Source organism: Puma concolor, chromosome B1, assembly GCF_028749965.1.
Source record: "Puma concolor isolate L17-30 chromosome B1, mPumCon1.1.hap2, whole genome shotgun sequence".
Classification (NCBI taxonomy): Eukaryota; Metazoa; Chordata; class Mammalia; order Carnivora; family Felidae; genus Puma; species Puma concolor.
In genome coordinates, this window is record NC_141670.1 from 167,308,140 (window position 1) to 167,323,660 (window position 15,521).

At 39.0% G+C, this 15,521-nt stretch overlaps 1 protein-coding gene across 5 annotated transcripts in view; it reads left to right on the forward strand.

The window, feature by feature from the left end:
* The window catches only part of CORIN (corin, serine peptidase), a 256,107-nt gene that overhangs the window by 200,931 nt on the left and 39,655 nt on the right, over nt 1-15,521 (forward strand). For all 5 annotated transcript variants that reach the window (XM_086705122.1, XM_086705120.1, XM_086705119.1 and 2 more), the window contains 3 exons: nt 3,878-3,991; nt 6,106-6,216; nt 8,311-8,440. In XM_086705122.1, the coding sequence (XP_086561248.1) occupies nt 3,878-3,991; nt 6,106-6,216; nt 8,311-8,440 (355 nt within the window). The remainder of the gene's footprint in view (nt 1-3,877; nt 3,992-6,105; nt 6,217-8,310; nt 8,441-15,521) is intronic.

The following is a 15,521-nucleotide window of genomic DNA, read 5'->3' on the forward strand; positions in this document are numbered from 1 at the left end:
GGTGGTGGTGATCATTCTGACATAAACAATTATTTGGTTTCATGACCTGAAACTCCATTAAACATCCCACTCCATCCATATCTGTCTTTATTTTTTTTTAATTTTTTAAATGCTCATTTGTTTTTGAGAGAGAAAGAGAGACAGAGCATGAGCAGGGGAGGGGCAGAGAGAGACGGGGACACAGAATCCGAAGCAGGCTCCAGGCTCTGAGCTATCAGCACAGAGCCCAGCACAGGACTTGAACCCATGAACCATGAGATCATGACCTGAGCTGAAGTCCGATGCTTAACCGACTGAGCCACCCAGGCGCCCCCATAATGTCTTTAATTTTTAGTGGAGGCACACTCTTTTCATTTTAAAGCATACATTTAAAACATAATTACACCAAAAACATCACTTTAAAAAGAGTGGTTTCTTTGCAAAATAAGAATACCATCTTCCATGTGACTAATGTTTTGACCTGTTCATCCTACTTCATTTATGCTCATCATAACTCCACAAAAGAGGTATTAGGCCACACAAACTTCTTTGAGAAAGAGACGATACAGAGGATAATGCTCATACTCATTTAATCTGTATAGCAACCCTATGTAGCAGGCATTATTATTACTGTTTTATAGATATTGAAACTGAGGTTCAGAGAGTTTAAGTGACCTATCCAAAGTCACACAGCTAGTGAAATTAGAGGTAGGACTCAAATTGCTTTCTACCCCTTATGTGTATGGTACATTCTCATTTTACAGAGGACTGCAGCTAAAGACTTGCACCTAGATCCCAACTGGATCTTTCTCTGCAAGGCTGTGATTTGGAACAGTTGATTTATTTTCTCTAAATGTCATTTTCTCACTTATAAAACAATGATCATCACCTGACATACTGATACTGTGGTGTTATTATAAGAAATAAAACTGGGGGCGCCTGGGTGGCGTAGTCGGTTAGGCGTCCGACTTCAGCCAGGTCACGATCTCGCACTCCGTGAGTTCGAGCCCCGCGTCGGGCTCTGGGCTGATGGCTCAGAGCCTGGAGCCTGTTTCCGATTCTGTGTCTCCCTCTCTCTGTGCCCCTCCCCCGTTCATGCTCTGTCTCTCTCTGTCCCAAAAATAAATAAAAACGTTGAAAAAAAAAATTTAAAAAAAAAAAATAAATAAAAAAAAAAAGAAATAAAACTGGGGAGCCTGGGTCGCTCGATTGGTTCAGCATCCGACTCTTGATTTCAGCTCAGGTCATGATCCAAGAGTCATGGGATTGAGCCCCGTGTTGGGCTCCCTACTGAGCATGGAGCCTGCTTGAGATTTGCTCTCTCTTTCTCTCTCTTTCTCTGCCCTTCTTGAGCTCTCTCTCTCTCTCTCTCTAAAAAAAATAGGAAAGAAAGAAAGAAAGAAATTTGAGCGCTGAATATTTTTTAAAAAACGAATATTTATAATGTGTATATGTAGTGGATAATGAATTCTATTATTATTGTTATTATTACTGTTAAGAATTCAGGCCTTGTGGATGTTCCAGAAAATCTACTTCTGTGGTCGTTCATGGCCCATTCCAAAAGTCCACATTCTCCGGACTTTTAGGAAGGGTACCTTGTGAATAATCAGAAAGGCTCATACTGTTTTCTCTCATCCTCTGCTGGCAAGTGGTGATGTTTGTAATGAGACTGATGAGACTGTTATTGTCAGAACACTCCAGATGATGTCTGTATCCTCTGCTAGCTGAAACTCCATAATATACCCATGAGTTCCTAGAATAGACATCTCTGGGCCTAAGACTGTTCCAGATGTACCGCTAGTGAAACACCCTCACTGTTCATTTCTTAGAGTTTTGAATGGTGAAACACTTTAAATCTAATTGTAGCTCATAATAAAAATTTCTCTTCTAGTGACTTATTTTGGTAACTGTTTTCAATGAAAATTTTGATGAGCAGATTTTTTTTTCTTATAACGGATTCCAAGAAAGCTGAGTCAATCACCCACAAAATTTCTCTGAATTATTTGTAGTAGGTCAAACAGGAAATAGCCTCTTTTAAGAAAGTCCTTATTTGATCACTGCTTTGCATTTCACTCACCTTAAACTAAATGATCTTTTCCTGTGAAGTGAAGAGACTTTCTGTTCCCTACATTTGTTTGTTTGTTTGTTTATTTGTTTATTTTAATATGAAATTTATTGTCAAATTGGTTTCCATACAACACCCAGCGCTCATCCCAACAGGTGCCCTCCTCAGTGCCCATCACCCACCCTCTCCTCCCTCCCACCCCCCATCATTTAAAATGCACATGTGTTGAAGGCCTGCCAAGGGCTATTGTGACATGGGCGGGGGGGGGGGGGGGGGGGGGGGGGCGGGGGGGGGGGGGCGGGAAGCCAAAGATGAACAGCATGTGGACTCCTCCTTCGTGCACCTAACAGCCTAGTAAGGACCATGGATCCCACTGGAGTGACAAGAATGCATTAGACTCTTGGCATGTTTCAGCAGATGTATGAAACTCACTGCCTTTGATGCAAATGGCATTTTTTAAGTTCATTGCAAGTTCTTGCTATTAAATAGGCAAATTACAATTCAAGCTTATGGTCCTGATCTTGTGCAAATTACGTTCATTTCTCCTATTAACTGATGAAGTTCACATCCTTAGATCTCTTAGACTATGTTACTGAAGTAACAGCTTTTGTACCTGGCTTTTAAATTAATATTGTTGGACTGATGAATGGATAAAGAAATTGTGGTTTACATACACAATGGAGTACTATGTGGCAATGAGAAAGAATGAAATATGGCCCTTTGTAGCAACGTGGACAGAAATGGAGAGTGTGATGCTAAGTGAAATAAGCCATACAGAGAAAGACAGATACTGTATAGTTTCACTCTTATGTGGATCCTGAGAAACTTAACAGGAACCCATGGGGGAGGGGAAGGAAAAAAAAAAAAGAGAGGTTAGAGTGGGAGAGAGCCAAAGCATAAGAGACTGTTAAAAACTGAGAACAAACTGAGGGTTGATGGGGGGTGGGAGGGAGTGGAGGGTGGGTGATGGGTATTGAAGAGGGCATCTTTTGAGATGAGCACTGGGTGTTGTATGGAAAGCAATTTGACAATAAATTTCATATATTTAAAATAAATGAATAAATAAATAAACATTAAAAATTAAAAAAAATAAAAATAAATTAATTTTGTTGCTATTTGGCATAGGAGGCGCCTCTTACTAAACACACAGATGGCCTTTCTATTTGTTGACTGAAATTACATTTTTAAGATAATATGCATCTAAATCACTAGGTTTTAGCATATTTACTTAAAGCATAAGTTATCATTTCATAGTTGAGTCTAATGCATTGGCAAATGGACTCCGAAGGCAAAAAGAACAGCTAAAGATGAGCGTCAGTGTATAGCTGTTTTTCCACTTTTTCACCCTTTTCCCATATGTCACTTTTGATCTTCTCTTAGGAAAGCTGTCCTATTTATATTGCAGCATGGAGATTATCGAAGATTTCTGCTCTAAAAATTACAGTTTTCATGGTATACAGAAGTCAAGCCAAGCCTTTTTAAAAAATGTTTATTTATTTATTTTGAGAGAGAGAGAGAGGAGAGAGAGAATGAGCATGTGAGTGGGGGAGGGGCAGAGAGAGAAGGAGAGAGAGAATCCCAAGCAGGCTCCGTGCTGCCAGCGCAGAGCCTGATGTGGGGCTCCATCTCATGAACCGTGAGATCATGACCTGAGCCAAAATCAAGAGTTGGACACTTAATTGACTGAGCCACCCAGGAACCCCCAGAAGTCAAGACTTTTTAAGAAGAAAGAAATCATGACTTTGCGCTATAATTTTTCTACGTTGCTTCATCAAATCCATCATTATTTTCATCTCCACATCTATTGCAAATAACCTTTTCTTCTGTCTTCAGGCTGTAAAGAGAGAGATCTTTGGGAATGTCCATCCAATAAACAATGTTTGAAGCACACAGTTATCTGTGATGGGTTCCCAGACTGCCCTGATGCCATGGATGAGAAAAACTGTTGTAAGTGCTTACCTTGAATTGACAAACACAACTTTTTATATGTTAAACACTGATTACCTCTAATTTTGAATATAATCTAGAAATTTGGAAATATGTATCAAAAGCTTTTAGTATGTTCAGATCTTATGAACAAATCTCCACTTATAACAATATATGCAAGAACATAAACATGTGTAAATTATATGCACAGTGATATTATTCTAGTATTATTTATCACATGGAAAAATTATAATTTTATCCAACTATATAAAAAAAGGGGACAGAAAATACAACCCTAAAATGCAATAATATGCATTTGGAAAATCAAATGGAAAGAATAATTTCTCCTGGGTTCATTACATGTCATTAGGCAAATAAAACAAAATATAAAGTATTATGTGCACTATTGTTGTGAATTTTTAAAGTGCTGATACCCACATATAGGAAAAGATCAGAAAGTCACAAGAAACAGTTTACAGTTCTTATCTCTAGGTGGTGGAATTATTAAGTGTTTTTGCTTTTCTGTCTTTTCTACATTTTCTAAATGAATGGCCACTACTTTTAGAACCAGAAAAAAATTATCTCTCAAGATATTTTATCTACTAGTAATAGAAAGCCCAGCTCAGGCTGACTTAAACAGTGAAGACTTTATTTTATTTTATTTTATTTTATTTTATTTTATTTTATTTTATTATTTTGTTTTATTTTATTTTATTTTATATCATATGTATCACTGTCTTGTATTATCATTTTAAAAGTCAAGTACAGGAAGGATTCTTGAGGCTAGATGTTGGAGTTCAGCACCTCTTCTTAGATTCTTTAAGTTCAGCTTGACTTCAGACTAGATCTGCGAGAGTCAAAAGATGGCTGCCAAGAGCAACTGAGATGCCATGCTTTCTTGATCATATCCAGTAAGAAGGAGTGATGATGACCTTGCCCTCATCTCTGGAATATCACTTAAGGGTTCACTCAGATTGGCCAACTTTGAACAAGGTTCCAGCTAGCATTCAGGGGTCTTTGTGTGAATTAGAAAAGATACCACCTAAATAGCTGGATTGCAAAAAGAAGCACCCCTTAGTGAAAACCAATTAGAAAAAGTGCTGTTTCCTTCAGGCTGCCCCTGTCCCGGGTTGGGATGCATGATCTGGCCAGCAGGGTTTGGGTAGAAACTATCTTGGAAAGCACAACCCAAGAAATGGTAGGCCAGAACTCTGATCTTGGGTCCCATCTTTTCTGTTGGGCTAGTAACTATACTCAGAAAAAAAATAGTTGTAGCTAGAAAATGCAATGTCCCACTTACACTAGTCAGGATCTTCTGGAGCTGTGGGAAGCTGAACAGAATCAGGTTCCCTTAAAAAAGGAGGAAGAGGGGCGCCTGGGTGGCGCAGTCGGTTAAGCGTCTAACTTCAGCCAGGTCACGATCTCGCGGTCCGTGAGTTCGAGCCCCGCGTCGGGCTCTGGGCTGATGGCTCGGAGCCTGGAGCCTGTTTCCGATTCTGTGTCTCCCTCTCTCTCTGCCCCTCCCCCGTTCATGCTCTGTCTCTCTCTGTCCCAAAAATAAATAAACCTTGAAAAAAAAATTTTTTTCAAAAAAAAAAAAAAGGAGGAAGAAAGGAAATGGATGTTAGGCAGGCGGGCAATCAAGGAGTGTCACTATGATTTAAAAAACCCAGCAGAATTAGTATGTGATTCAGGGAGTCATTTAATAGTAGAGATTTTTAAAGAATAAACATTATCCATGTATGTGGACAGAGCTGGTTTCCATCTTGTGGTCACTTCATTCTACTCATCCCCAGTGCTTGCCTCATGCCACATCAGATTTTAACGCTGTTCTCTCAATCTTTGGAAGTTCTGCTGCTCTGGGTACCACTTTTCCAATCCTGGTGTCAGAACTAGACAATTTAGTGACTTGGAGATGGTAGTATCATTTAAATGCTCGCTATTTGCATGGATTGGCATCTGTGATAGGAGTTTTTACCAATTCAGTTATTCTGTCCTGAAACCCGTTTGGAGGCCTCAGGGACCCGCAGCTTTTCTTCCTTCCCTGCTCCTGCTGACAGATGATAATGTGCATGTGAATGATGATCACACTTGTTTAATGTTTCCATCGTCTCGCTTCTTGTTCCCCATGCCAGCATTTTGCCAAGACGATGAACTCGAATGCGCGAACCATGAGTGTGTGTCCCGTGAGCGCTGGTGCGATGGTGAAGCCGACTGCTTGGACAGTTCTGATGAGTGGGACTGTGGTGAGCTGTGTGTTTCTGACATTGGCCACCCACTGGAACACCTATCAGCTATTTAAGCTTAATAAGTCCTAAGTGACTTCACAGAATTTACTGACCAATTTCATCTGTTTTGTTTTACTATGATAAAAGCTGGCAGTAGTGATTCATAGATGTTATTTCCAACGCACAGAACATTTCCCCCTAAGTTATTTTGTTATTTGAAATGTCCATATTATATGTAAAAACATCTGGGTTTAAATTGTTATGACCATATAGCTGCTAGAATACAATTTTTAGATTCTTTATTATCACCCAGCTTCAACAATTATTAATATTCTGTCATTCTGATATCATGGACACCTCCTGGAATAGGGTATTAGAGTGGGTCTTCCACATGAATAGACATTTCTCCAAAGAATACATACAAATGGCTAAGGCACATGAAAAAATGCTCAACATCACTCATCATCCAGGAAATACAAATCAAAAGTACAACGAGATACTACCTTACACCTGTCAGAATGGCTAAAATGAACAACTCAGGAAACAACAGATGTTGACGAGGATGCGGAGAAAGGGGAACCCTCTTAACACTGGTTGGTAGGAATGCAGACTGGTACAGCCACTCTGGAAAACAATATGGAGGTTCTTCAAAAAGTTAAAAATAGAACTACCCTACAATGCAGCCATTGCACTACTAGGTATTTACCCAAAGGATACAAAAGTACTGATTCAAAGGGGCACAGGCACCCCAATGTTTATAGCAGCTTTATCAATAATAGCCAAATTATAGAAAAAGCCCAAATGTCCATTGACCGATGAATGGATAAAGAAGAGGTGGTATGTATATACAATGGAGTACTACTTGGCAATCAGAAAGAATGAAATCTTGCCGTTTGCAACAAAGTGGATGGAGCTAGAATGTGTTACGCTAAGTGAAATAAGTCAGTTAGGAAAAGACAAATATCGTGTGATTTCACTCATGTGGAGTTGAAGGAACAAAACAGATGAACACAGGGGAAGGGAAGGAAAATTAAAATACTATAAAAACAGAGAGGGAGACAAACCATAAGAGACTTAATGATAGAGAACACACTGAGGGTTGATGGAGGGGTGGTGGTGGGGGGATGGGCTAAGTGGGTGATGGGCATTAAGGAGGGTGCTTCTTGTGATGAGCACTGAGTGTTGCATGTAAGTGATGAATCACTAGATTCTACTCCTAAAACTAATACCACACTGTATGTTAACTAAGTTGAATTTAAATAAGATCTTGGAGGGAAAAAAAAGAGAAAAAAATGTAAAATGCTCATGGAAAATCCAACAAACTATATTCAAAGTTTTGAAATAAATTATTATTGATTATTTTTAAAAAAGCGGGTCTTCCGTCTTCCCTGTGCTCTTGCTCTAGATCCAAAGGAAATAGATATCTACCTAGCTCCTTACATGGACAGGACCTAAAGGCATCTCCCACCAGTATCCAGTGTTGCAGTTTGTAATCTTGGGTTTGATTAATTCTGTTGTTCCATATTCATCATCCTTCCATTCACTGAGCTCTTATTTCAGTCCTTTGCATCATCTGGCCACACCATGATCATCATTTGTGCTGTGATTAATTGCACAGTGTTTCACAAGTAATCTATGGCGTAGGAAGTAGAGAGGATGCTCTATTGTAAAATAGGAATTAGAGCATATACCAAATTAGTCCTAACTTAACATCGCTTGCCTACCCTTGCCTTCTCACATACTCTCTTGAAAGGAAATGAAATGAACAAAATGACAACTAACCCCTGATAGCTGTGCAAATCACTGGATAAACTCAAGGGATTTGAGTGCTGCCTCTGGTCGTCTTGTAAGTCGTAAAGAAAAGTTAAGAACTGCCCATGTCTTTCACTAGAGCCTGTGGTTCCTGGAGGGCAGAGAACATTTCTAATTCACTTTTTGCAGTCTTCCACAACACTGAGAGCAGTGCTAAGCACAGGGCAAGCACTCATCAAGTGGTTCTTAAAACAACGAAACACAAATGCAAGCAAAGCGAAAGCATGTTAAGTTAGCGTTTGGTTTCCTGAGCAGAAATGTTTCTAATTAGGGTTTTCCCTTTCTTTTTTTTCTCCGCAGTGACCCTCTCTAAAAATGTGAGCTCCTCCTCATTCCTGACGGCTCACAGATCTGCCAAAGAACACCACGTGTGTGCGGATGGCTGGCAGGAGACGTTGAGTCAGCTAGCCTGCAAGCAGATGGGTTTAGGGTAAGGTCAGTAGTTTGTAGCACTGATGAGTTTCTCAGAAGGCTTCGTGGAATTGGCAATAACATCTTCCTTATGAATGCAGAGTGAGTTAGTGCTCTCACATAGAGCCCTCCAGAGCATGGGAAATGAATCAGGTGAGAGAACCATATTTAATGACAGGCACCTGCTCTGAAGAGGCTGCGGTGAAAAGCCACTTTGATGAAGCCTCTCGCTACATGTAAATGCAGTAATTGTAGTAAATGCAGTAATTGTATTTTAACAACTTCTGAAAGGAAACACTTTGAGTGTTTGCAAAAGCATTAAGACGGTTTCCTCCAAGCAACCTGGATGGGGAAATATTGAGGTTTTTCTCCCAAGAGGTACTGAAAATTTCTTTTTAAGCAACACACATTTTTTAATAAGTTGAGAAATAGAACTTAAAGTTGACGGCATTTCAGTTTACCCTCAGTAGTAATTAGGAAACGTAAATCAGGAAATAGTTCGCCATTTTGGCTCCTTAGTAGAATGAAAAGACACTAACTCTGGCTTTGATACAAATAGACTGAAACCTATACTTTGAAAGTTGGATACTTGCTATGTTGTGGGGTTTTCTTTTTCAGTTCTGTTGGGGATGGAAAGCAATAACTGAGGGTCTTAGATGTATATGTGAGGATATGTATTCACATATATTTTTTTTTTTAATTTTTTTTTCAACGTTTATTTATTTTTGGGACAGAGAGAGACAGAGCATGAACGGGGGAGGGGCAGAGAGAGAGGGAGACACAGAATCGGAAACAGGCTCCAGGCTCTGAGCCATCCGCCCAAGCCTGACGCGGGGCTCGAACTCACGGACCGCGAGATCGTGACCTGGCTGAAGTTGGACGCTTAACCGACTGCGCCACCCAGGCGCCCCCACATATATTTTTTTTTACCCCTGCTGTATGTGAGATTTGGGGGGAAATGTGGAAATGATGGAAATAAAAGACAAACAAATTTTAAAGTTCTAGAATAAAAAATTGAGTAAATGTCATTTCCCAGGATTCCACTGAACAAACTTGAAACAATTTTTCAATAATGAGCTATGAATTATGGGATAGAAACTAGCAGCGCATTTTTGTTATCTCAGTTTGAAGAGTGACATAAATCCCAGTATCTTCAGCCTATTTTCCCCATGTAAAGTCTTACATCTTTGGAAAGTTGAGTAACTGATGCTACTATGTAAGAAAGAACTTTCAACTTTGCCAGAGCGGAAAAATTATATCCATCAAGATCCATTGAATTATACTTCATTTTCACAACATCCTTACGGATATCTAAATGAAATGGTATGTGACTGTGATCAGAGATAAATGAAAAGCCTTTTGAATGAGCTTTATTTTCCTCTCACCAAAACATAGGTTATTTCTTAATATGAAAACTGGATTAACATAATGATCGATAACTCTGTTGAGAGTTCTGAGGAAAAGTCGCAACCGCAAAGATTTTGCCAGCCGAAAAATTCTTCTGACAGGCCACCCTGCTCTATTATAAACAGAAGGGATCTTGTTTTAAATATTCTCTTTGATATCTCTTCTAATTTTTTTGTATATTGGATTTTCGTTTTTTATTTTGATGAGATACATATAACATAACTCACCATCTTAACCATTTTAAAGGGTAAATTCAGTGGCATTTAGTGTATTCACAATGCTATGCAACCATCTCCATTATCTGGCTTCTTTCACTTAGCATAGTGTTTTTATACAACTACGGACCAGCATTTCATTGCTGTTTATGGCTGAAAAAATATTACATTGCATGGATACACCACATTTTTAAATCTGTTCATCCAACGAGGCACATTTTGGTGATTGCCATCTTTGGCTATTGTGTGCATATTGGATTTTTTTTTTAAATTTCTTATGCTACTTTCTTCATTTCTTTAAAATAGTGGGAAAATGCTATTTCAATATATTAGATATTTAAAATGTAAAAAGACATTTAGATTTTTTTTAAACATACCTTTATTTCACAGAAAGGCTAGGAAAGTCTGAGAGAGCAGTGTAGCTGGAAAACCATAAGCATTATTTGAGTGAGTTAATGGGTAAGTAGTGATAAGTCTTTGAAGGAAATGAGTAGGAAGGGTAACCTTAGTATTTTTGTACTTTCTGATCGCCGTCAAGAGAACTCTTCAGTTTTCTTGCGTAGATCGTGAATTGACAGAAATCTGGAGAGCCAGGCTGGGGCAGGAATGAAGATAATGGGCAAGAAGAGGCCATTGATTCCTACAGTAGGAATGGGCTACTTAGGAATCTGCTCTGTTCCCACTGTCTCTGGTGAGTCGCAGCTGTACTGTGAATTCACAGGTCTGCCACTGATGCCTCAAAGTCTAAGTGACCCTGCATCTGAGTCATTTCCTCTAGATTCAAAGTCCCTACAGAAAGGTCTGTCTGGCCATGATTAGTCATTGACCTACACTCCAGCTGCCAAAGGAAGGGAAAATATTATAGCTGTCCTCTTTAAGCTTCTGGAGTGGAGTAGGTCTGTCTTTATACCTTCAAACATGCTTTACACCCAGAAACTTGAAGCTTAAAGCACAACCCCAATTAGTTCTATTCAGTATGTCTTTCCTATTGGGTTTTTGTTTTGTTTTGTTGTTGTTGTTGTTGTTGTTGTTGTTGTTTTGAGAATCTGCTATGGGCCTTGAACTAGAGTAGGCATTATGTGGAGGATGCAGGGGTGAAAATATCATCAAAGAGCTTACCATGTAGTGGGGAAGACACATAAGGAAACAACCTAGAACATAAAGTTGTTGGAAAAAACTTCCAGACTTTTTGTCATCTGAGAATGGTTCATGTACAGCATAGCACCTGGCATACCTATTAGAAGTATATAAGAAAAATATTCAACTCTATCATTGTCTTGATATTATAATATACATTTAAGTCATTCATTTAGTCATTCAGTAAACATTTATAGAGAATAGCGTTGTAGTGTAGTGTCCCAAACTAATATACTTTAACTCCAAATGCAGGGAGGGGACAGGTTGGAGTTAGTTTATCAAAATGTAAGTCTAGACCGAATTACGTGTTTTGAGGGCTTCTATTGAAATACTTTCATGATAGAGGCAGTTGATTAAAAAACCTACACTTGGAGTTTTTCAGATGCAAATTACACCTTCCATGTCTAACAGCACAAATGCTCAGCTCTCAACTAAGTGCTTGCCCAAATGAGAAGATTGAGAGTTCTTTGCTGAATCTGTACAACTTTTTACGCCCATCTGCAGATATCATGAGTTCACCCCAGCCTGGAAGTATGATGACTATTTGATTAGACAAGGATATAAATCAGCCCCTAATTCTCATGACAGTATATTGACTTTGCTACCTACATGCCCAGTATTAGAAACATATGGACATTTATTTAATCAACAATACAAATCAGAATTTAGACTGCCCTCTAATACTTGCCAAATGTTCAGTTCAGACATCTGGTATTTGAGAAAGTTGGTCTAAGAGAATGTGATTCTCGGTGTCCCTTGGCTTCATAAACTTTATATAAAACCAGATCATCTGGAAATAGGCTATTCTACTTTGACAAAAATTCCTATATGGGATTGGTTGAAGTTTGATTTTGTGTCCTAATGTTTTAGAGTTGGTCAATAGAAGCACCAGGCTTCCAAAGAATATTTCTTTATTTTGGGCTAAACCACAAAGATAGCCTCAATTGTATTACCTGAGAGTCGCTGATATAAGGATTTATATCGAAATTTTTCCCGGAAGTGTACTTCCAGGGAAAATCTTCTAACTTCAGATTCCATTTGTCATATAAGGATGGTTTCCTTATTGATTGACTTCCATGAAACTCGTGAAGCTCAAAGACAAGACTAAATCCTGTGTGGTAGTAGATCCAGCCCAGGCTGCTGGTCCTGTACAAGGAAACCATGGAAAAGAAGCTTGAATCCTTATGGTCTTTTTTTTAAATATACAATATAATTCATATACCATAAAATTCACGCTTTAAAAGTGTACAATTCAGTCATTTTTAATATATTCACAATATTGTGCAGTCGTCACCACTGATTCCTAAACATTTCATCATTTGGAAAAGAAACCCCATGCCTCTAACAATCACTCCCCATTTCTCCTCCCTAAACCCCGGACAAACACGACTTTCTGCTTCTAGAGACTTGCCCATTGTGCACGTTTCATAAAAACAGAATCATCTAATATATGCCTTTTTTTGTCTCGTCTCTTTCACTTGGCATAATGTTTTCAAGGTTTATCTATGTTTTATAATATGTATCAGTGCTTCCTTCCTATCTATGGCTGACTAATATTCCATTGTGTAGATATATCCACACTTTGATTATCCATTCCTCAATTGATGGATATTTGGGTTGTTTCCATTTTTTTGGCTCTTATGAAAATGTTGCTAAGAACATTGATGTACAAGTTTTGTGTGAATGTATGTTTTCAGTTTCTCCTGGGTGTAGACTCAGGACTAAAATTTCTGGGTCAGATTTTTAATTTTTTGAAGAACTGCCAAACTGTCTTCCAAAAGGGCTGCACCACATTATACTTTTCCCAGAACTGCATGAGGGTCATGAGAGTAGAGCCCAGATGAATGGAATTAGTGTCCTTGTAAAAGAAACCCCAGAGAGCTCTTTCACCCCTTCCACCATGTGATGACCCAGCAAGAAGATGGCCATCTTATTATAAACAAGGAAGCGGGTATTTACCAGACACCAAATCTGCCAAGACCTTGGTCTTGGATTTCTCAACTTCCAGAACTGTGGGAAATAAATTTCTGTTGTTTACAAGCCACCCAGGCTATGGTAAATTGTTATAGAAGACTGAATAGATTAAGGTAGAAATAAATAATTTCTCTGGAAAAATCTTTCATTTCACATATATTTTTTTTTAACCAAAAAAGTTTGGACTATTTTCCCCAATTAGTGGACTCACCATAAACTATTTCATCTGTCTTTAACTTTGTACCCCTTTATACGCTCCTTCTCTTTCAAGACTGACTTGTCTTTTATCCGTGTTCCACGGGCACATTCTTTCCTGCTTCTGTGTCTTTGTCCATAAATGTCCATACATTTCCTCTCCAAATTCTCAGGGCCTCACTCAAGCCCCATGACGTCTGTGAAGACTTTCTCATCTACATGTCTTTTTTTCTCTCTATACTTTCTGTGGTACATAAGAATTAGTATTACACAATTTCCCTCTTAATTCTACAATGCCATACCATTTTACTTTTATTTTTTTATTCTTTATCTTATTTCCCAGAAAGGTTATACAAAATAGTAATGGCTAATTTTCATTGTGTGCCAGGCTGCTCTGAGTCTTTGATATATATTAACCCAATTTATCCACACTATAATCTCGCAGTAGACATAGCATTATTATTTCTACTTTACATATGAGGAAACTGAGGCTTAGATCAAGGAACTTTGCTAGGTCACAGAAAAATATGGTGCCGGGATGCAAGTCCAAGCAAAGACAAAGGGCCTCGTGGGGAGTAGATCCCCTGTACATCCAGTTAATCAATAAACGTGACCCGATTGATGTGGCCAACCAGCTTCTTAAACATAAATCCCTTTTAGTATTGCTCCCTTCAAGATTTTTGGTCCAAGTCTTAGTACCATACCACCTAATGATCTTATCATTGTGGCATTTTTTTAAAAGTCGATTTATTTATTTTGAGAGAGAGAGTGAGCAAGTGTGAGCAGGGGAGGAGCAGAGAGAGAGAATCCCAAGCAGACTCTATGCTGTCAGCGTGGAGCCTGACACAGGGCTGGATCTCACAAACCTGAGCCAAAATCAAGAATCGGCCACTTAACTGATTGAGCCACCTAGACGCCTCTCCCACTGTGAGGAGGTGCAGCAGTGGAGAAAATTCATCATGCATGCAGGACAACAATATAAGTGTTTTTCGGTTTTCAAAAAGCCACTTATAGTAATAAGTAGACGGTAGGCATATTCTGAGTAGAAGTTAGCTGAAGCACATCCATAAAAAGTTGTTTTCTTTCACACAACAGCTTCACGGTTTTTCTGGCAGGCACGTAGCTTGGGCACAGGGAATTCAATCCTACACATTTCCAAGAAGCTGGTTAAGTGACTGCCTGGGTGAGAAGAAAATCAGATAGTCCAGAGTGTGCGTGTATCGTTCCCTGGAACGTGTTATTCTGGAGTGAGGATGAAGAATAATTTCCCGAAGAAGTGCTGTATCCTAAAGGAAGTAAAAGTGTTTTTTAAGTTCTTCCATGAGACTACTGGGTATGAGGCTTTAATAAACAAAGCAAGGGAAGTCTATCAGTTGTCCTGAAAGCATTGCTGTATGATCGGCAACAGCAGGCTCTACCAAGAATTTAGATATTTGTTAGAAAACTGAATCTCGGGGTGCCTGGGTGGCTCAGTCGGTTGAGCGGCCGACTTCGGCTCAGGTCATGATCTCCCGGTCCGTGAGTTCGAGCCCCGCGTCGGGCTCTGTGCTGACAGCTCAGAGCCTGGAGCCTGTTTCAGATTCTGTGTCTCCCTCTCTCTCTCTCTGACCCTCCCTCATTCATGCTCTGTCTCTCTCTGTCTCAAAAATAAATAAACGTTAAAAAAAAAAATCTAGCAAACTGAATCTCAAACTGTGTTGGTAGAGTTAATGAATAGTTTATGAACTTAAAAGGAAACTTCTCAGTGGTATAGAGAAATTCGCCGTTATTAATTAGAATGGAACTACGTGGGATTCTGAATTAATCAGATTGTTTTTTACTCTCTTACATTCCATTTTGTGGTGAAAAGTTTATCAGTGGAAAATGGACTCATATCCTGATTTTTAAAACCAACAGATGGTTCTCCAGAATTAAGTACTGTCAAGACTCAGCTTTTAGCCAAAAATACCAGGGCGGATGTGAGCCAGAAGATTCTAGAATGGAAAAAATGCATCTCCATAATGTCTCTGGGGGACTTGGATTCCCCAGTCATCATAATGAATATAGCATTGCCATTGGACATAAATATGAGTGAGTTCTGGGAAGTTAAGTACGTGATTTAAGATAATCCATCAATAATTGACCAAAGAGGCCTGTATTCTTTCTGTTAGAAGTCCTTATCTGGCAGCTTAC